At 37.0% G+C, this 22453-nt stretch overlaps 2 protein-coding genes and 1 long non-coding RNA gene across 26 annotated transcripts in view; 2 read left to right on the top strand and 1 right to left on the bottom strand.

Annotated features, from left to right (window-relative positions):
• LOC114145442 (lysine-specific demethylase 4C-like) overlaps positions 1 to 13411 on the top strand; it is a 33764-nt gene extending 20353 nt beyond the window's left edge. For 3 of the 4 annotated variants that reach the window (XM_028019009.1, XM_028019013.1, XM_028019011.1), the window contains 7 exons: positions 483 to 538; positions 680 to 788; positions 6308 to 6502; positions 8417 to 8587; positions 10437 to 10556; positions 11955 to 12047; positions 12152 to 13411. In XM_028019009.1, coding sequence (XP_027874810.1) covers positions 483 to 538; positions 680 to 788; positions 6308 to 6502; positions 8417 to 8587; positions 10437 to 10556; positions 11955 to 12047; positions 12152 to 12319 — 912 coding nt within the window. In that variant the 3' untranslated portion in view covers positions 12320 to 13411. The remainder of the gene's footprint in view (positions 1 to 482; positions 539 to 679; positions 789 to 6307; positions 6503 to 8416; positions 8588 to 10436; positions 10557 to 11954; positions 12048 to 12151) is intronic. The other variant, XM_028019010.1, reaches the window with a different exon arrangement.
• A 1232-nt stretch (positions 13412 to 14643) lies between these two features.
• On the top strand, positions 14644 to 17312 carry LOC114144153 (uncharacterized). The gene is made up of 2 exons (XR_003595421.1): positions 14644 to 15578; positions 16463 to 17312. It is a non-coding gene; the product is annotated as an uncharacterized LOC114144153 (long non-coding RNA).
• A 539-nt stretch (positions 17313 to 17851) lies between these two features.
• Positions 17852 to 22453, bottom strand: part of ptprdb (protein tyrosine phosphatase receptor type Db) — a 253880-nt gene continuing 249278 nt past the window's right edge. For all 21 annotated transcript variants that reach the window (XM_028016147.1, XM_028016167.1, XM_028016162.1 and 18 more), the window contains 2 exons: positions 22308 to 22443; positions 17852 to 22201 (listed from right to left, as the gene is read on the bottom strand). In XM_028016147.1, coding sequence (XP_027871948.1) covers positions 22133 to 22201; positions 22308 to 22443 — 205 coding nt within the window. In that variant the 3' untranslated portion in view covers positions 17852 to 22132. The remainder of the gene's footprint in view (positions 22202 to 22307; positions 22444 to 22453) is intronic.

A 22453-nucleotide genomic window follows, 5' to 3' on the forward strand; every position in this document is an offset into this window, starting at 1 on the left:
CCCAAAATGTCACTCACTCAGATTTATTTACCTTTGTTACCATCCTGCTCAGTGTGTGTAATAAACACACTGTCCAGCCTTGTGGCCACTGGCTAAAAGAAATGGGCTTCTGTTTCGTCATATTTGTTCTTGGTGGAAAAGGAAAGTAGTAAATCAATTATTAGAAGTTTGTAGAAATGCTGATCTGAATCAAAAATAAAAGTTTTTTTTAAAGAGTTCAGCTACATTGTTTTGATTAAACACATTTCATAACATAGGTTTTCTCCCCATTTAATCAGTTAGGTTAAATATAGACTTTTTCTAAATTTGTAATTTTATTTCAAGGTTTTTTAGACATCCTTGCCAAGGGTGCCTATAAACTGTATGATATAGAATCATATTTCCATAGGTTTTTATTTGTATTTTTTGCTAGACAAACCTCAAGTTTATCCAAGCACATGAGAACATTTTGGTAACTCACCTCTCTTTATTGGTTTTCTCAGGAGTGCTGTCTCTGTAACCTCAGAGGTGGAGCCCTGAAGAAAACCCAAAACAACAAGTGAGCAATGCTTTTTGTTCACTTGGATTATCTCTGCGTTTTCATCCCTAATCTCAAGAGATCCACCAAATAAAGCGGATGTGTATCCTAATAATCAGTGTGTGCTGTTGTGGTTTGTTTTCCATGTGGACACGGCTGCAGATGGGCCCACGTGATGTGCGCCGTCGCACTTCCAGAGGCGAGATTTGGTGATGAACCCAAGAGGAGTCCCATTGACACCAGTAGGATCCCCATGCAGCGTTTTAAACTGGTGAGAGGACACACACGCACACGCCCCCCCCTCACACACACAGAGAGAGAGAGATAGAAACACGCAGAGTGTCCTTGAGGACTGGTCTGGTCTAATTAAGGAAGTATTCACAATCCTAATTAATAATGTGAAATGAACATGCCTGCAATCAAAGCTAGATAATTAACTACTAGTTGATGGGAATGGCAAAGCAGGGTGATGTGGGGAGGGCTTTCTATGTGGTGTATCATTTCTAGCATTTGTGTGTGTTTGCTTAATGAGATATCGGAGTGTGTCTCAGCAAAGCTGGCATGTTGACTCGAGATAGCTCTGTTCTGCAGGAACCATGATGGCTCAGCAGAATGCAAGGTGTATGGGAAGTGCTTCCCAATATAGGATGAATAACGGAAATGTGATAAAGCTAGTTAAATTACAGCCACTGTTTCTGAACAATAAAGTGAAGTTCAAACAGTAAAATAGATTCAAAGGCAGAGCATTACTTGCTCTTTGAAGTATCATATTAGGTCAGATTTATAGAGGTCTCACTTGAAAAAACAGTCTTTTGCAAGGCAAACAATATGAGCTCCTACATAAAAGTTTATTCATGATTTCATAGATTTTATTACTGCAGTGATGCAAACTGATCTGAGCGACATTACTCAGAATGTACTTTATATTTTCTCACACCGCACTGAAATGAAGGCTCATTTAGGTTAGAGAATGCTGACCATAAAGTTTTTTTTTTCCCCACTTCCAAAATAAGCATTAAAGGCCAGACCGGGCGGGCATGAAGCTCATAAACGCTTTTGACACAGCAATTTGGCGACCGTACAGTAGGGACCTTCTTGGGTTTAGCGGCCAGATTACACTATTTGTACTGACTCTGAAAACAACGTGGAGACATATAGAGAGAGTTGCAGAGCATTAAATAAGACTTATTACAAAAGGATAAATGTTTTTATTATAATGTGAGTTTGCTTTTAACTTATTATTACTTGCAGCTCTCAATCCAGTCCAATCCAACTATGGCAAACTAGATTAAAAAGACATGAGCAATACTTTTACCAGATAGTACTGGTATGCACATTAGTAATAGTTGTCATTTTTAATCAAATCTGTGTTGTCCAACAGACAATAATTGTCAAATTATTGTCTGTTGCCACAAGATGAAACTGTTAAAAAACAGATTTAAAAAGAGTTTTGGATACCAGCTTTAATGTGATTCAGTCAAATTCCTCACAATATAATCATAGGTCAAACTCGAAGCGTTGCTGGATGAACACAGTTGTTTCACATATCTGAATTGCCTCCTCAGCAGGCCTTCAATCTGTGCAGAGGGTCTGATAATGACTCGTTCATTTAATTCAGATCTGTTGAGCCACAGAAATATTAAAAACAACAGGACGCTGACCCTTGAGGACTAACTCTGGACACCACCGCCGTGATCATTTCAAAATGCTGTTTCTGGGCACGTTTTATTTTATCATGGGATTTTAATTTGTTTTGCATTTCATTTGAATGAAACTGGTTGAAAATTAATGTCTTTTCAAACTGCAAAGTAACTTTTGCTCTGAGACTTTTATGTTACTGGAGAAAATATATTTTGTGAGAGTAACTAGAAATGCACCAATCATTGCTTTGTTAAAAAGACTGTCACAGAAATCCAGTCAAATTGAAACAAAACTAATCAGTGTCTCAGTTTTATCGAAGTTTATTTCAGCCTCACAGGACAAACAGCATTTAAATTATATTTTCAATAATTATTTATTTTAGAGAAATTGCTGCTTAAGAAAAGAAAGTGGGGTTGGATAAAACATTTAAATGAGTTGACAGTGTGGGCTGTCCATAGTATCTTATTTTTAGCAATTAGCAAAGTAAGCAATAGTTCTGTAAATAGCATTGTCTGTGTGTATTTCCAATAGAAAAATTAGATGGTAACCTTAACTCTAAGAGTTCAAATATCGTGCTAACATTTTAACGTTTAGTGTAACGCATGACTGATGGAGGCTAAAGGCTCACAAAACAAAACAGTCGATTTGAGCCTCCCTGTTGTCCGTATTTTCTATATTAGAGATATGTTGTCTGTTCAGTTTCATTTTAAATAGTTCCTTATCCTTTTCATCTTTTCTTGAGTTTTTTTCTGAACACTTCACTTATATTTAAAAATAGCTAACATTGAGACTTTCTGAATAGTGGAAGATTAACTGTTACTGATCAGAAAAATGTTGTATGAAATCCAAGGTAGTATGTGATAAAATATGACTAAGCTGAAAATTCTTCACTTTTTGAACACTTTTCTTCTAAATAATTTGATGTAAAATGAACAAATAACACAGATTTTGTCTTTTCTTTTTAGATTTAATTATATATTTTACCTTTACATTTTGTCCACTTTCTATATTTGAATGTTCCTCCCACTTGCCACATGTTTTGAAGTTCGCGTTGAACCCGTTGTCGCCACAGCAGCCCAATGCATTCATAATTCACTACAACACACGCAAACTTAGGCATTCATAATTTACTGTGGGAAGGTTCTTAACGCATGGCTCAACACAGGCACCAGATTAACTTAGCAGAAGGAACAAGCACTGGGAAAATATCCTTAAAATGCTGTTATGTTTACTGCCTTTTATCTTCGCATCTGAGATGGTTTTAAACTATTGTACCAATTTATCTCAGAATTTGTGCATAGTGAAGATTATTCTAGATCTCAGTATGAATCTTGTCAAACCGTATTCAGTGGATGAATGTTGACACAGAGGCCACTTTGCCTTGACTTTGCTGTCCATAACAGAGCAGGTATTGGAAAAGACTTCATTAAAATGTAGGTCAAGTTAGTCATTAAGAATAGCTGTCCTTCATCCTACATCCTTCATCTGAGAGGACGAGCAGCAAGGAAATGAGAGGCCTCATTATTTGAAAAAAATGCATGATTAGGATTTTCATCATCCAGATTATATTAGGCTTTTATGTTGCCTTTTACTTCATCTCACTAGAGAAAAAGAAGAAAGTCCCTCTTCACAGTATCTTCTGATACTTAACTGATAGTTAAATGAACTGATTAGCTGGTAATTGGGAAGATGAAGCCACTGCTGCTGCAGAGGGCATACAAATTTAATTAATTCTGTCTTGATGCACTAATTAGATCAGTTATTGATTTTTTTTCAAAGGGATTAACGGAGGGGATTGATTTCAGAGGCGTGACCGATAGCAGAGTTGGGAGGAAAGTTATTCCCCCTCAACCCTCCCGAACCATCATAATTTAATTTCTGGAGTCCCTTATATGGTGTTTAGATTCAAAATATTCTCTTTTAAAGTACTGTGTAAAAGTACTTCAACTTTTGCAGATACAAAATGCAGTTTTCAAATTATATTTTTATTTTTTGAATGCCAAAAGCTGTCCAAACCAACATGGCCCTACGTGAACAAGAATTTACTGGCAGTGAGTCTTTTAAATATCTTCAGCAACACTCTTTATTTTTAAACACCTTTTTAGGCTAAAGTTGTCTTTATATAACAGCAAATAGAGCAGGAATTGAACCCAGAACAACCACATCAGGTACTACAAGCCCCTTGTTTTTTGTATGAAAGCTGTTTAAGTTTTAAGCTAAATTTGCCTGGACACAAACCTTCCAAACGTTTTCACTTTTGTCTCATCGGTTCACAGAAGAATTTTTCCAAAAGGTTTGGAAAATGGGAGATGGACCTCTTTATTCATTTTTTGCAGCTCAGATTTCTCCTGTGAACTCTCCGATTGACGACTTTAATGTTTCCTCTTTTTTGTTGAATCATAAATTCTCACCAGAGCTGGAGCCGCTTCAGATATTCTCTGTTCTCTTGTGTTCTCCTGGATGAATCTTTGCTGAGCTCTTGGGGTAAATTTGAATATATGCCTTCTTTGGTGGTGAATAATGGATATCACTGTGATTTGCTGGAGTTCCAAACCCAGAGGAAATATCTACCATTGCAGACTGAGAAGTGTTAACTGCAATGTTTCTTATCTGCTCTTAAATAACAGATGAGAGTGTTGCTTTCTGAGATGTTAGCTTACTTTGTGTTGCCAGACAGCTTCTGTACAGTATATGTGATTCCTGGCAGTAAATGAAACCCGAGTGTGGCTTGTAAAATAGAACCAAAACTTTTGGTTAATCAGAGTTAATTCATTTATTAACTAGGAAGTAAAACCATCCCGGACAAAACCAAATCCCTGGAAAGTCATTTTGTAATAAATGAAAAAATAATTTCAATTATTAAACCTTTTTGAATTTACTCAGATTATCTTTGTCAGATATTAAGAGTAACTTAATGAGCTGAAACATTTTTTAAAGATTTGATGGGATCTAGTGGCCTTTATTTAAGAGTAGTCAGTGGGTAATGAGAGAAGGGGAAGACGTGTAAAGGTCATCAGGTCTGGACTCAAACCTGTGACTGCTGCGTTGTGGCCATTGTCCTGAGCTGAAACATTTAAGAGTAACAGAAAAGCAAAAACAGAAGTTGGTCAATAGACAGTTTCTCTTCCACACCATGGTACATGTTCCCTCGCAATATAGGAAGGACAGTTTTTCTTTTATTTTTACCTTCTGAAAAATAACTATTTACACCTCAGATAATTTCTATTTCACTTCACTTGAAGGCAAAACTCATTCTTTTCCTAACCCCCCTCCCCACCCACCCACCGAAAAATATCAAAATAGCATTTACAGATGGCTCAAAATGACTTTCCAGGGATTTGGTTAATGCATAAATTACATTACCGCACCGCAAGAAGAAAGGCAGAAGCAGATAAGTGAAGTGAGAAGGGGTGCACAGATGAGTGTTTTAAAGAACTGGAGTGAGATGGGAGGTCTGTGTGAAAGGGGTGAAGGAGGAGCAGCAAACATGTAGGGTTATAATGGGAGGATGTCATCTGTTTTTTTCCCCAAGAAGAGAAGGAGGAGTGGCTCTGTGGGAGAGACAGAGGCCACCGCCACAGTGGTGAGAAATTTAACTTGATGGGTCACTTAGTGCAAAAAGCTGCAGGATAAATCTCAACAGTGTTGTATAAAAACTGGGCAAAGCTGGTGTATTGAATATGCCTGTATGTGTGTCAGTCTGTTCTGGAAACCTTTAAACTCTGCTTTGACACAATTCATTTATTTTGGTGCCTTTTTGTATTAAAATAAAGAGGTAATTTGAGTCTATTGAATGACATTGTCTTCTATTCACAAATAGCTGTACAGAAAAAAAAGGGTAACACATTCAATGGGATGAATACTTTTTATAGGCACTGTATTTTATTTCATCATGTACATTTTGCCCATATTTAACAGCTGACCATTGGGAAGATGTAATTTTTATCTATTTATATATACTGTATATTTTTTTATTTTAGGAGACGGAAGCATCTCTGTCAGAAAAATGTTGAGATGGAAATTGTTATTTTTTTCCCCAACAGGTTGATAAACAACTCTTTATTTGGATTTTATGTTTGCTGTGAACCCAGAGCAGAAAGGTTCAGATTGTGTGACTGACGGCTTGGTATCGTCTGTGTGTGTTTACAGAAATGCATCTATTGTCGCAGCCGCTGTGCAGGGAAGCGTCAGGCGGGCGCCTGTATCCAGTGCTCATGTGGCCGCTGTCCCACCTCCTTCCATGTGACCTGTGCCCATGCTGCTGGTGTCACCATGGAGCCAGACGATTGGCCGTATGTGGTGTCAGTCACCTGCCACAGACACCAGTCGCGGAGTTCGTCTGCTGTAAGTCGTAGGATAGCAGTTCACTGCAGCGGATGAGATCTACGCTGTGTTCAATAAGAAACAGCCAGGAGTTGAACAATTCCTAGGATGTCTATGTTGGCCGCATTGCTGAATTAAACTCTCGAGAAGTTTAGGTGCAAGTCGGCCTTAATTGCTGGGTTTTAATGTTAGGGTCGATGTGACTGTAATGGTAAAAATATTATGCATCAGTTTTGGGTTGTTATCAGGTTAGAATGAGTTTAATACAGCCTGAGCTGAACATTAACGCATTTTGTGTTTTTATTTTTACGTCAAAATGTAATTGCATGGATTGGTTAATGGTGCCTTTTCTTAACTTTATTATACAGATACATTTATTAGAAATAAAAATATGTTACATGCATTTCTATGTGGTATAATTTACTTTCAAACCCTTTAATAAATTTCAGTGCAATGAACAGGATTCAGAATAAATCCAGCTATGCTTGGAGAATGAAACAAATTGAAACAATACCCCAGGATTTGTTTAGCTCATGGATTACTGTTCAATCCATCCTTTGAAACAAACAGAGTAGCTCTACCAAAACATAGCTGTCCAATGAAGCTACCTTGCCGGGCAGAAAGAATCCTTTTAAATCTATTAGAATGTAATACTGAATAACAGTCAAATGCTACTCTTTAGTAAAGGCAATGAAATTGTCTTGGAAAATGGTCCGGTGCACCTAATCGTAGACAAACATGACAGTTCTACTGCTCTAAATAATTAACATTGGATTTTATGATTCTGCTCTAAAGAGGATAAATCAGAGAAGTAGCCAAGAGGCCCTTGTTAACTCCAGAGGAGCCTCAGAGATACAGGCTGACATATGGTGGTGGCAGTATCATGCTGTTGACAGGTTTTTCATTAATATGAGAAAGTTGATCTGACCCTGGAAGATGAGTGAAAAACATTTGATGGAGGAAAGCCTCTCTGAGGCTGCAAAAGACTTCACCTTCCGACAAGACGACTTTAATCTTACAGACCGAGCTACAGTGGAATGGTTTCAATCAAACCACGTTCAACACAGTCAACATCCAGTTACTATTCTCTTGCAAAAAATTCCTTATCCAGTTTGACTGAGTTTGAGATATTTATTTGGAAAGAGGAATATGTGAAAATTTCAGTCGGTAGATCTACAAAACAGGTAGAAACGTGTAACAAAAGGCCTACAGCTCTAATTGTACCAAAACGTTTTTTTTCTACAAAATATTTGATCCAGGTGGCCTAAATACAAATGCATGGCACACTGTTTTTACATTTTTATTTATAAAACAATTTAAATGAAATTAATTATTTTCCTTCCAGTTCTTAATTATGTACTACTATATTGGAGAAAGATTTGCTGGAACGTTCTCTCTTGAGACGATTGAAAACCGTCTCGGCTGCGTCCTGAACAATCCTCCACCTTGTTGCAGAAATCATATAGTTTGGAAAGGGCTCTAAACTCTTCTCAGGTTGCCAGGCAGCAGAAGATCAGCACATGGTTGCTTTTGACCCTTCAGAAAACAGTCTGTGTAGTGTTTGGTTCATCTGAAGTTGCGATGTTTACTGTAACTGCAACAGTTTGTTTATATCATAAAATATTTATTTCACAGTGTCCCGACGAGTACATCCTTAAACTGGAAGAACTTGAACTTTCTTCATGACTTGAAACCCCAGATTGGGCAGAACATTTAACCACAAATTATACTGCTGTTGCATAGATTTAAAAACATCTTCATCTTTCAAGAAAACATCAATTACTTCTGTTTATGTGGGTCAACAGCAGTTTAAATCAACACAATCCCATTGAATAGATAAAAATATCATTTATATATAATAGATTGCAGATTTGCAATGGAAGTAAAACTCATACATTTTAACGACACACCCTGTTCTCTTCCTGTTTCTACCAGAACCAGCGATTGTGCCAACCTCCCATCTCACTGGGCCAGACGGTGATCTCCAAACACAAAAACCTGCGTTACTACAGCTCCAAAGTGACCGAGATCACATCGCAGACCTTCTATGAGGTCATGTTTGACGACGGCTCTTTCTCTAATGACACCTACCCAGAGGACATTGTGGTGAGGGTTTCTTTAATTTGATCCTCTCATTTGTGAGATGTCATATCAGATCCATTAAGATCTGAGATCTGATATGTCCTTTTATTAGCACTTTTACTCTTTACACCAAAAATATCCAGTTGAAAGGTGTTCTTTTATTAGAAACCTCTTTGTGGATTGTTTATTAAGCAGTAGTTGCTCTAAAAAAAAGCTAAAAGAAAAACAAAAAAACTTTAGAGAGAGACCTGCTGACTGTCATTGATCACAACTGTCTGGATCAGGATGATGTGTATTACATTCAACTAATTTTGATTGAATTCGAATTACCAAAAAATTTTGCATGTATTTTTATATTTTTTAAAATTTGTTTTTATATCTGTACACTTGAAGTAGCAATTTTGCATTAAACCTAGTATTTTGCGGATGGCTTTAAAAGTGTTTTGTGTGTGATTCAGGGGGAAAAAAGGCTCACTTCTTTTAAAGCTTGTCAGAAAGCCCACAGGCATGAAGACTGTTCGGCACTGAGCCTTTTTATAAGTTCACCAAGAGAAAACTAAACATACTGAGCGTATTCCAAACTTTCCAAGGTTTCCCATGCAGATTTCATAAACGTAAACACAATACACTGAAAAATGAAGCATGAAAACAATATTGGTGTGCTGAAAAAGGTTCAACTCCTTTCCCTTTTATATTTTACTACTTTTCCAGTGAAGGCTGTCCTTATGGTTGGAAAGCAAGAAAAAGGAGGAATATTTTGTAATTATATATTTTTAGCAATGTGTAGTTACTGAGCTGTAACTTTTTTTTTCCAGTTTCAAAGCTTCAGTTTGCAGTTGTGACTATTTATGATACTTGATTTGCTTGTTATTTTAATTTTTAAACACAGTACACTGAAAAATGAAGCATGAAAACAGTATTGGTGTGCTGAAAAAGGTTCAACTCTTTCCCCTTTTATATTTTACTATTTTATAGATTTTTTGCACTATAAAATAATTGTTTTCCCCATTTTTATAAGCTCCTATAACATAGGATTAGTTTTTTTCAGGAACTTGTACATTTTGGTTTTTATATGTAATTAAAATCATATACATAAACTTTATAAAAGACACATAGCCTCCGTCACTGTCTGACATGAAATCAGACTAAATATTTCCCATTTTAGGTTGGTTAGGTTTACACAAATTATTTCTCTTACCAAAATGACAGAATGTGAGAATTTGTTTAAGCAAAAGGGGGGCGAGAAATTAATTCTAAATCTAAACAGTTTACCAGACTGTTACTGGCAACCAGCTCTTTCAAATGAAGTAGCTTGTTTTGAAAAAACCTTTCCTGCTGATTTTGCTATAATACATAACAAGTGAATGTTCATACTCAGACTTACTCTCATGATTGCTCAAATGTTATTTATATGCTTGATTAGCATGAACTTGTGCAGGGACTGCAGGTGGAAATTAGCATCACAGCTACAACCTGGTACCGTACAACTTTCCTTTGAAAAGGTTGAAGAGATGCTGCACGTCGTTGCTCTATAATTTAAAAAAGGTCTATCTTATATTTATTAAAGGTATTGGCTAACACAAACTGGATGTTGATTTACATCTCCAGATGTATGTAATACTCAGTAGAACTTGTGATTATCTGCCTCCTTAAAAAAACAGATAAGATTTTTTTATTGAGTTATTTCAGAGATTTTCTCAGTTTGTTAAAAGTAGCTTTAAACAAGTTGAGACATGTTTCCAGCTGAAACGTCTTGATTATGCAGATTTAAACTGAAAAATGAAGATAATTGGTCGTTCACATCTCACCTCTAAAATTAGAAGACCTTGAGATTGCCACGTAGCTATCTGATGATTTCCTCTTATGCTTTCAGAGTAGAGACTGTGTGAACTTTGGTGCTCCTGAAGTCGGGGAACCTGTTCAAGTGAAGTGGCCTGATGGGCTTTTCTATGGCGCTAAATACCTGGGATCCAACGTTTCCTACATGTACCAGGTACACACAACCTGCTCCAGAAAACTCTTAATCTGCCAAAGATAGTTGACAACAGCAAAAGCTGTAGGTCAAAGCGAAGAGCTGGACTTCTTGAAGTCCCTCGACATCCGTGTCATCGTGATGCCTCCGATGTCATCAGGGTCCCCTCGGTATCTGAACTGAGAGGCAGAGCGAGAAACGGAAGGAGTTCACTTGGGAAGAAGTTGTGACAGTTAGCGATGAAGGGTAAGAGGGAAAAAGAAATAGGAAGCAAAAGGAAGTCAGAGAAACAGTGGTGGAAAATAGGTCAAGAAAAGAGAAGAAGGGGAGAAGCAGAGGATGATGAAAAGGAGGTGCCAATCTGCATTATTCAAACTCACTGAATTATTCACCTTGCTCAGGGTCTCAGGGCTTCCACTTAGAGCTTTATTTAGTGAGCCGGGCGTCAAGCATTAGTTATGCACAAATGCGTCTATGACGCACATTCTCTGCTGGACATGGGTCAGAATTTTTTTTTTTCCCCAAAGCTTGAACAAGAATATTCCATTGTCAAGGTTGGTTTAAATTTGGCACAGCTTTAGCCTCGGCCTCACTTCCAAAAGTTACATTTCCTGAACAGGACACTTTATGTTTAGAAGTGAACAGCAGAGTCTTTAGAAAGGGTTATGTAAGGTGCAGGTTTCCAATTACATCACTCTGTTGCTCTTCTGCTTTGGGCTGCAATGAAGTTGAAACAGGTTGTTTTGAATCCCAGTATAACGTACCCAGTAATACATATGGATCCCTACATGGTCAATCCATCGGATTTACATCACCAACATGTTCCTATAGTAGGTTTCTGAGTTGAGCTGAGGGTTTACTGGTTGCTCAATCTATTAGATTTAAATCTAAAGGGGAGAGAGGCTCTGAGTCTGTGGGACAGAGATGGGGAAATGTGCTTCAACAGTTTGTGAGAGCTTCACCCACTTTTGACCTTTTTAAGAGAAAACTGAACATATTTGTTTGCACAGACATTCCTAATTTGCAACTATCTGCAGTGCAATTTCTCTGAATTATTATACTATTTTCAGTATTTTTTATGTTTATATGGAAATGTTCTTAAAATCTAACTTGTAAAGGGCTTGTCTTTGTCTCTTTCTTTCTTCCTTGTTTCCTTTGCTGCTCTTTATCTCCTGGTTTCTTGCTCTTTCTTGCTTTCTTTCTGCCTTTATTTTTTGCTCTTTCTTAATTACGTTCTTTCTTGTTTGTTTTTTGTTTTCTTCTTTCTTTCTCGCTTGAAGTGACAGGATCTGGTAATTCGAATAAATTATGTATAAATGGCAAGTGATCTGTTTGCACTTACACCCCTCAGATTTGCACAGTGAAACCTTAAATCATTAAAAAAAAATCTTACCTAACTGCTATTTTTTTTTTACTCAGGTGGAATTTGAAGATGGATCTCAGGTGCTGGCCAAAAGAGAAGATATCTACACTTTAAATGAAGATCTTCCTAAAAAGGTGAAGCGTAGACTTGTAAGTATTAGGAAGTCACACCATAGGCTGAACCCTTTAAAGGTGAAAAAGCCAAGTGGAACCTTTTACTCACTTGTTACTCACTCTCATGTCTTGATTTCTAGTCGACAGCCTCAAGTATGCGCTTTCAGGATGCCTTCTTCACCACGCAAGGGGAGAGGAAAAGACAGAGGACACCGAACTCACGCTTCCAGAATGACTATGTGGCCCTGCCAGGCCTCCGTACAACTGCCAAAAGCACATGGGAGCACCGCAGCCACAGAGGGAAATGAAGTCATGGAGAGAGATCGATGGCGAACGAATGCACTGAGTTAACAGTGGATGAGAGCTGTTTCTGGTTTTTTTTAAAATTTTTTATTATTTCCCTCTGTGTGAGTGTATGCTTGTGCGTGAGTCTTCAGGATCTGCTTCCATCCATGCGGCCCACACAGATTCCTTGTGCAAAGATCACAGGAAGTGATGAAACGGAATCTCGGTTTGGTGGATGCTGATGTGTGAGCGGCTGTACGTTTGATTCCCGTGATGAGCGAGTGGGCGGTGTGACTGCAGGTTGGAGAGGAAGTCTGGTCGGACTCACTTAGAGGAGGCGAACAGAGGGGGCTTTGCTGCTTCCATCAGGGAAAACACACAGAACCCTTTTTTTGAAATCACTAATCACGTCTTTGTACATTAAAAATTCAGAAGTAATCTTTTTTAAACAGCCCATTTATGAAAGTTTTTTTCTTGGGGGTAGGATTGGGTTGACTTGCTTGTTGAGTTTCCAGCTTTGATTTAGATGTTTATGTACCCTGCTTGTAATACTTTCACCCATTACATTTTTACTGCATGTTCAACACTGTTCAACAACTGCTTCTGCCCGGCCAAGTCCAAGCACACCTCTGCGGCCTCCTCCCTGCGTGGTTTTTCTACCTTTTAAAGATTAGAATATGTCAATTCTACCATTTGGCAAGTAACAGCATGTTAATCACTTCCTCTGGGAAATATTCAGTCAGGACGCTGTAGCTTTGTGTTGGACTTGGCCTCCCATTGATGTGAAATGCTACTGTTGCTCTGTTAAATCAAATCCAGTGTTGAAATTATTTAAAATTTGTATTTATTATTTTTTTTGGCTTAATATTGGTAAAGTATTGCCACCTGCTGTAAAAAAAAAGAAAAGAAAAAGATAGTTGCAAGTTTATTTTTCTTCTTCAAATGAGATGTCGATAACGACAGACTTCATCAGATTAAAATAAATGAGTAATTTTAGGAATCAGGGAATCTTTGACATGTGAGTTTGGGAAAAACTGTTTCTGAGGCTGGATACATTGAATCGGATGTTGAACATCACATTGAAATGGTAATTAAAGTATTTCCTGAAAGCATTATTTATACACCGTTATTTACACATCTTCCTTAGCAGAGGAGACGTAAAGTGAATTTTCCTTTTTATGCATACGTATGTCATAACTGATCTGCAGGATTGGATTTTTTTTTTGCATTAGTTTTCAGAGAAAAAAAAAGCAGATTGTATTACTACTTTCAGCTAAGTTACAATTTCATCAAGAGGTCAACTAATGCAGACCAATAATAATGATCTTGTCCATTTTAAATTAGACCTGTGCATCACATGACCACTGTTCTCTTCCTGAATTGTTGGTCATTCTACTAAGCGATCTAACTACAAAATGTACTTTACAGTAATAATTTAAATATTTAGAAATACAGAAAAAACAGCTACAAACAATGTTTGAACCAAGCCAATATTTACTACACGCATAGTAAATATTCTTGAATGACTGAAGATTCAAACTAAGTCTTCATGTGTTTCTGAGTAAACTACAGGAAAAAATTTTAAAGAAATGCAGTCCTGCTTATGTATTATTATACTGCCTTCTGCATTTATGGCATTTTCAAAGGACTTTTAATGCTCAAGCGTAATGTAATTAATTGCCAATGATGTCATGAAAATTTGCGGCAATAACATTTTACCAATAAGGAAATAAGTTATGGGTTACTGCCTTACTGGCTCGATTATGTTTTTGGTTTTATTGCATATAAAATGACCCAAATTATGTATGCATCATAACTCATCTATGGGGAGAACCCAGAACAACATCTAGAGCTCTGCAGACCTCCCTTACTTACAGAGAGGTCAGTCTTCACGATTCAAGACAAAAACTGGACAAAACTGGCGTCAGTGGATGAGCTCAGAGGTAAAAATGTCTGCTGAGCAAAAAGAACTCAAAGAGGCCATCTCTTATTTGCCATCAAGCATCTGGAGTTTCCTCAAGACCTCAAGAAAAATCCAGATAAATTAACTTATCAATAAAATTCTTTTTGAAAGAATTTTCAATAAGAATTCTTTAAAAATTTTATACATACATACATACAGTACATACAGTACATACATACATACATACATACATACAGTACATACATACTGTACATACATACTGTACATACATACAGTACATACATACATACATACATACATACTGTACATACTGTACATACATACATACAAATATCTATCTATCTATCTATCTATCTATCTATCTATCTATCTATCTATCTATACATAGAGAGAGAGAGAGAGCGCTGGAAAAAATTAAGTGATGCCAGTGGTTCATAGACTAAAAGAACAATGTTCATTTTACTCAAACATTTAGCTATAAAAAGTAAAATCAGAGAAATTGGTCATTTTGCAGTGGTCTCAGGGATGTATGTACCATACTTGTATATTTTATATATGTATATAGATAGAGAGATAATTTTATTGAAAAGTTCATTTATTTCAAGACTGTATTCATTGAATGAATCATATCGATTAATTCCGAACAGGCTGATGTTTTCAAGTCTTTATTTAATCATGACTTTATAACAGCTGATGATAAAACAAATTCTAAGATTAACATTTTCAATACATCAATTTAGGCTTAATAAAAGCTTGTTTAAAACCTGCTTAAAGATTAATTAAAAAAATTAATCACTTCATCTGGGAAGTGATTAAGAGTCATTGTAATGCACATTCAAGTTTACTGAATATGACCGTCTGACCTGTGCATGCATCGGAGACACATTAGTTTAACTAGATGTTGTCTTTGAAGTTGGAATAAAGACTCTCTCTCTGCAGCTCTGTGGAGTCACTGGAAGCCATTTTGCTGTAATTTAACAATAAAAAGCCAAACATAAGTGAGCATTAGTTTCAGCTCTCCACCACAGCCCGAATCTGTTTCCTAATGTGGATTTAACGAGACTGAAAGAACTGCAGGACTTGAGGCCCTGTGAGGCAGGAATGCTCATTAAACTTCCCAACATCAAGTCAAATGCTGGATAGTAAACTCTGAAATAACAAGAAAGAGAGTGAAAATGAGGGGATATAATTAGCTTTTCGAAGGCATTTTATGATTAGCAATGGGGTAAAATTCAAATTAATGAAGAGAGTAAAGCATGAAGCTGTGCAGTGTTTGGATCAAGCTCTCTCATCATCACCTTTACTCTGAGTTACTGTTGTATAGTTTTGTTTTATTGTTTCCTGGTTGGTGATAATAGGTTCGTACAAGGACATAAACTGAGTGGCATCCTGCATGATACCTTTAAAAGAAAGTCTGCCATTCAAATATTCGCCTTAATTCATTCAATATTTACAGTTTATCTACATTTTAACAAGGTTCGCATCACTCAATAAATAGTCTGTTAAAATATATCTGGCAACCTTCTGGTAAATTAGAGCTTTGAGATGAGTGCCTTTGCATGTTATGAATTTCAGTTTTGGAAAAAAAGATATCAAGTGAGAAACAAAATAAATAAATAGTTAATTTTAGCCTTAGTGTTTTCTGTAGGAAGGCTCTCTGTACTACTCTCTGTAATATTGAGATAGATTGTCATTAAACTTGGGGGCATCGTTTGTGACCAGAAAGTCACAGTAAACTTTTCCACAGGGCTATATTTACACTACCAAAACATAAAGTGGATGCCCTTTTCTTTTTTAATCATTTGCTAAAAAACAACTAAGTATCTTGACAGATTCTACTGGTCACCTTAAAATCAAATTTTATTACCTTAAGCACAACACCATAACTTTGCATTTGAATGCCCAAAAAAACAGCAAAAGAAAAACTATTTTTGTGTTTTGACCCTATTTTTAAAACAGTAGTTTTCTATGTAATATGCCTATTTCTCACCAGTTTCTGTTTAAGGAAACTGAACACAGGAAAAAAAGTGAAAAAAATAAAAATAAATAAAAACAGAAATGAATTAATAAAAAAAAAAGATTGGAAATAAAATGAAAAATTAAATAATAGTGATAATGTTAATTGAATATGTTTCACTGTATAATCAAATAAACTGGGAAAGTTATTTTTTTGGATGTAATATTATTTTTTTTTACTTATTGCCAATTATGATAGGATCTATCCTTCATATAACAAAGGCAGCTTTAGTTTTCAGACTTTCTCCTCACATTTCCAAAGACTTATTTTGTATCACAGTATGAAACTCTCACAAGGTTGTTGTTTAAAGGAAGAGATCAGAAATTCTTCTTGTCAGCATATCACGAACACTGACATCTGAGACTCCACTGTGAATTTTTCATGACTCTGTTTTCGCTTGGTGCGTTGTAAAGTGAAATGAGCTGCAAATATGCCTGGAAACTTGCTGCTGGAGTGAAAATAATCAAGAGCTCAAATAAGAGGTTGCTATTATAGGCATAAAACCTATTCTCTGACCATGTTCTCAGGGTTCTGATCATTAACTCTCCTGTGTTTGCACTTTCAATGTTTTGCTAACAGGCCTTAATCATAATGTCCTGCAATTCAATAAAAATAAAGCTTAAACAAACTCATTACTGGCAGGAAAATTTCCACTATTTTGGGGGTGTTTTCATGATAAATTTGAACTGCTCTTTTCGCAGCACACTGAAAATCCAACATACAGCAATTGAGCTCACAGATTAGGCTATACTGTTTTTTTTTTCATCCACAAAGTGTCAAAGTTATATGCACAGACAGGCCCAAATGCACAATTGAAGCTAAATATTTTTATACATTGTGAGAAAGCAACTGTTTTCTCCTTACTGTCTGACTTACCAGTACCTAAATTATGTGTTTGGTAAATATCAGAATAATGAGTGGGAAAACAATTCTCCATACTAAGATTAAAAATAGGTGTTTTTAAAAAAGATGATGATGTCTTGACTTTGCAAACATCTGATTTCTTAAGTGCTGTAATAAGTGACTTTGAGTTCTCACAAACTGGAGGGAAATAAAAATGTCTGTGCCACATCTCTGTAATCTTTTTTTGTTGTTGACCAAAAAAAATGTGGCAGTATGGAATCAAGACTTAACTTCAAATTAAATTTGCAGCTCTCATCACCAACAAGCTTAATACCTTCTGGAGACATATTTTATGGTCGGAATAAAAAGCAGCAAACTTGAGCACAATTTTCCTGTTTTTTAACACAGAAAAAACCCACTCACTTAAATCAGTCTCAAAAATAACATGACATTCCTGCCAGTTGTCATATGCAAATTTTTCACTGGACCAATATCTAAAATGCTTCAAAATTCAAAATGTTAGGAAGTGTTCCAATTGTTATAATATCTTCTGACATTGCACTTGTATTCAGAAGAATTTGAAGAAGATCTGTTCTGCAGGATCATTTTTCACCTCCAATTTTTCAAATTCTTCTGGAACATATCTCGACCCTATAACAAGCTCTGCAGCTGTCAAACTGACCTTTTTTTCCATAATTTGCATTTCCCCAAAAATTATTTTTAAAATTGTCATGTTGCTGCTAAAACAAAAAAAAAATTACACCAGCACCAATCATTTCACTTGAGTTTATTTGTAACAAATGAAACCTGTGTCAATATTGAACAGAAATCCATACAGACTGGGTTTTTGTGTTTTCCACACGCTCTGAGAACCAACATAGGAAAATAAAAAAAAGAGCACTTGTTGACTCAGAGCCCGTAACAAAATGAAAAAAATGTTTTACATGTACAGACCAATTGGTGGTAACTGACCCAAGCAACACATCGTACGTTCATTTTATACAATTTATAAACTTCAGTTTTATCCATCTACATGACACATTTGAAGGAACGGGGGAGGAAGGGGTATTTAGAACAAGCTTTTAGTGAAACCTTTTGTTTGTGGGATAACAAATCCACAAAGTGGCGTATTGCACAATACAGCTGTGCAGTAAAACTGTGATTTCAGGTGCAACTTTGATATCACTCTTTCTATCTCATAAATGTCTCTCTTTAACTGTAATTTATTTCTCCGTTTAGCTATGCATCTCAATTACTCTCTGTGTTTTGTGTTATTTACATATACACAACCGTGTGAGCATTACACAATCCACTTCAAAGAGTTCAAGTAAGTCTCCTTTTGGGGCAGGGGGATAGCAGGAGGGGCCATTAGAGATCTTAGTAGTGCATAGTACAAAGAGAGAAAGTGCAAGTCTTCCCTTAAGCGACGTGACCAATAGGGGGCATCTCAGAAGTGGTACCATGCATATGAAATAAAAAAAAAAAACAGACAACAGGGTCACTGCTAGATGGTGGAAAACTTTTGACCGTCTCTTGTGCGGTCAAGCGTTGATGGAGATATAAAAAAATGTGACTACATCTGTTCTGTGTTGGTAGCACCTGAACTTCTCTTTGCCTTTGTCATTATTGGATAAAAACACAGAAATGGGGACAGAAGTGTGGATTGAGGGACACAGATGAGGAGGCTGACTGACTTCAGGTGAATGGTTTCAGGTGGGTTACATAGGTGTGCTACGATGGTGTCGATTTTGTTCCTACTGACAGAGAGCTCCTCTGTTGTTCATCTTGTTGTAGATTACTGCATAGCTGAGCAATTCTGACTTGTCGGAGCCGTTGTGCGGCCAAACCGTGCTGTCAGGCAAACTGAACTCTCCCTGTGAAGAGCTGCCTTGCAAAAGTATTCATACTCCTTACAGATGTTCACATTTTGTCGCAGTACCACCACAAACCTTGATGTATTTTATGATGTAGACCAACAATACATAATTGTGAAGTGGAAGAAAAATTATACATGACTTTCATTTTTAACAGAGATCTAAAAAGTGCATGCATCTGCATATTCAGCCCCCATTACACTGATACTTAAATCCACTGCTACTCACTGCCATCAGAAGTAACCTAGTTATTAAATAAAGTCCATATGTATGTAATTTAATCTCAGAATGACTACAGCTGTTCTGTGAAGGCAAAAGATTCGTCAGAGAACATCGGAGAACAAACATTGTCATGAAGACCAAGAAACATAGCAGACAGGTCAGGTAGAAAGTTGAGGAGATGTTTAAAAAAGGGTCAGGTTATACAATTCTGTCCCAAGCGTAGAACATCTCCAATCTATGACTGAAACCTGTCTTCTTGGCTGTCTTCCCAAACTGACAGGCTGAGCAAGGAGAGTACTAAACAGACACGATGGGAGAATCTCTTGATGGAACAATTATTAGCTGTCCACAAGTTTGACTTTTATAGAAATGTGGTGAGAAGAGGAGTACAGTTGAGAAAAAGCTTGTTTCATCTTTGGAAATGAGTAAAAATGCAAAAAAAATATTAGATTAATGTCAGATTTTGAAAGTATTCTGTGTCATGTAGTGCTAACACTGCACATCATTTTGAATGTTCTATCCCGAGTGTGAATCGAGGCGGTGGAAGGGTCATGGTGAGGGAATAAATCTGAATGAGAATCTCTATCATACTTGAAATAGAAGTTTACATTTCCTCTCCATTCAGTCTCACAGAGCTCGAGCTATTTTTGCAAACAAGAATGGGAAAATAATTTAGTCCTTTGACGTACCAAGCTGCTAGAGACCAAAAGCTCAAAGTTGCAACCACAGAAAAAGTTGATTTACAGAAGCTGAAAACAAATACAATACATACTTTTTAGATTTTTATTTGCAAAAAAAAAAGTAAACTGTGTGATTTTCTTTCCACTTCACAAATACGCACAACTTACACATTAAAACCCTAAGAACATACACTGAGATTTGCGGATTACAATGTGACAATTTAAAAACTTTAATGGAGGGAATACTTTTGCAAAGAGCTGTACAGAAAACTCTTGCAAGCAACAACTTAGACTTTATTTTGCCTAAATGATCAGTTCATCCAGATAAAACTTCTGTAACTGAGTCGTAAAAATAACTCATTGAATAAAAAGAGCAATGCTGAAGCAGCTGCTGGGTTCGAAGCAATGACCGTCCAACCCACATGGAACCTTCAGTTTGACATTTTCACGACCAAAAAAACTGAACATACAAAAACAAAATACTTTCACATACCGGAACAAAAATTAACACAAACACTCAGATCACACACGCACAAGCATACGTACATAAAATATACACACACAAAAAAAAATCATTTAAAGTAACGTTATCAAAATAGGCGTGTAATATAAGGCACTATAAATCTAAAATCAAAAATACTCAATAGATGCTGTTTGAAATGTAATTTTGATCATTTCGTTTGCTTCGACATGACCTCCGGAGTTGTGACGCTCTGTCCGGACACACTGAACCAAATCGAGTGTAAAACATCTTATATCTGGAGTAAACGACACACCTTTATCAACGTCATCCTCATCATGGCGTATAACTGCAGTTAAGTGACTCGACACAAAAATATATAATACATCTACTTATTGCACACTGAATCAGACAGAGAGAAAAGTCTAAGGTGAGCATTCCAGTGAGAAATTTGTCCCCTTCCCCCAAAACCCAGACCCCCTGCATCCTTTTCTCGCTCTCTGGTAAAGAAATCTCTGTGAAAGCTTATTTGGACACATAAATAGTTGATTTCTCCTCTCCCCATCATATCTTGCCTTCTGTACATACCTTCTGCACTTTTTGTGATTTAGGTGGCTTTAAGCGAGCAAAAACGCACAACTCGGTGGGATTTTCCATGTCCTCATGTCTCCTTGCTCTGCTAGGCAAGACAGCCATGTGCTGAGAAATTAGCCGCTGTGCGTGAGTGTTTTCACAAAGATAGGAGGTGTAGAGTAAGTGACAGTGACACTCGAAGGTGGCGTTTGTCGTCAAACGGAGAACATCCTCCACACTAGATTTGATTGTACACTTTAAAAAACATGGCAAGAGCTTACAAACCTTGCTTTTTGTAGTCAGTGGGGACAAAAATGCTAAAATAAAAAATAACAGAATGTGCCATTTTGTTTTTTTAAAAAAACTAAATAGTCATATATCTTTCTAAAAAACTAAATTAATGTTTTGCTTTGCAGTTTAAACCTCTTTTCCCTTATTTGAAATGGTGAAGCGTAATAAGGTTGAACTGGTGGTACTTATTACTGTAGAAATGTCCTCTTTTCATTCACAGGAAACAATAGTCTATTTCCAACATAATCCAGAACCCAAAAAAAAAGAAAGAAAAATATTCCTTGGTGCTCCTTTTTAAAGTACGTGTTTTTTGTCTTTTTAGTACTGTGTGCTCTGTGTTCTCAGTTCTTTCTGTTGGCAATTCTCATGGGTGTAAAAACCGATGAGGATTCCATCGGATGGATGCGCAGACTTCCACTTGGCGTTCCTTGTGGTAGAAAAAATTCCAACTTTTTCCCACCGCTTGGTCCTGTTTTGTTCAGTTTAGTGATGCTACACTGGTGGTGGACGAGGTGAGAGTTCCACACCGAAAACAACACAAAGCAATCTGGGTGCTCACAGAAGCACTGGAACCAACACGTATTCATCATCATAATAATAAAAAAAAAATCTAGATTTGATAAAGTATTTTGTTTTGGAACAGTGGTTGAAGCTGCTTCTTCAGACTGGCCCACAGGTGTGTTTGTGTTTGGACTGGGTGGAGGGGCCGGGGGAGGGCGAAACGAGTCTCCCGCCCTCCCCAGGGGTCAAGCAGGATCGCTATGGCTCAGTTAGAAGTGCTGTTTCTGGGTACGGGGATAAGCCGATGGTCCGCCGCCCCCATTTAAACTCTGTAGGTGGTGGCGAAATCTTCACGCACACATTCCAGCCAAGTGCATGTATTCAGGTTGTGTGTGACACTACAAAAAGGGAGCAGTCGGCTGAATGGGGCGAGACTAGACAGCAACTGGGTTTATGTTGCATAGTGATCAAAGCTTCCCAGGTACTCGAGACTGGCCCGGTAGCAGAACTGGTACTGATCCTGGTGGGAGGGAAAAGAAAACATGGATTAAGAATGAAACATAATAAAAATGTATCGATGTTTTGTTTTTATGTCAAATAAGATATTAGTGAGAACATAATCTCACCTCTGTTTGAACGGTGGCAGGTCTCTGAGTGCGCAGCATCTTGACCGTCTGGAAGATGTCCACCACCCCTTCGTACCTCATCCTCTCCAGGACGATGCTCAGGGTGATGAACACACCGGTCCTCCCGACTCCAGCACTGTTGGAAG

Source organism: Xiphophorus couchianus, chromosome 5 (genome assembly GCF_001444195.1).
Source record: "Xiphophorus couchianus chromosome 5, X_couchianus-1.0, whole genome shotgun sequence".
NCBI classification, from domain to species: Eukaryota; Metazoa; Chordata; class Actinopteri; order Cyprinodontiformes; family Poeciliidae; genus Xiphophorus; species Xiphophorus couchianus.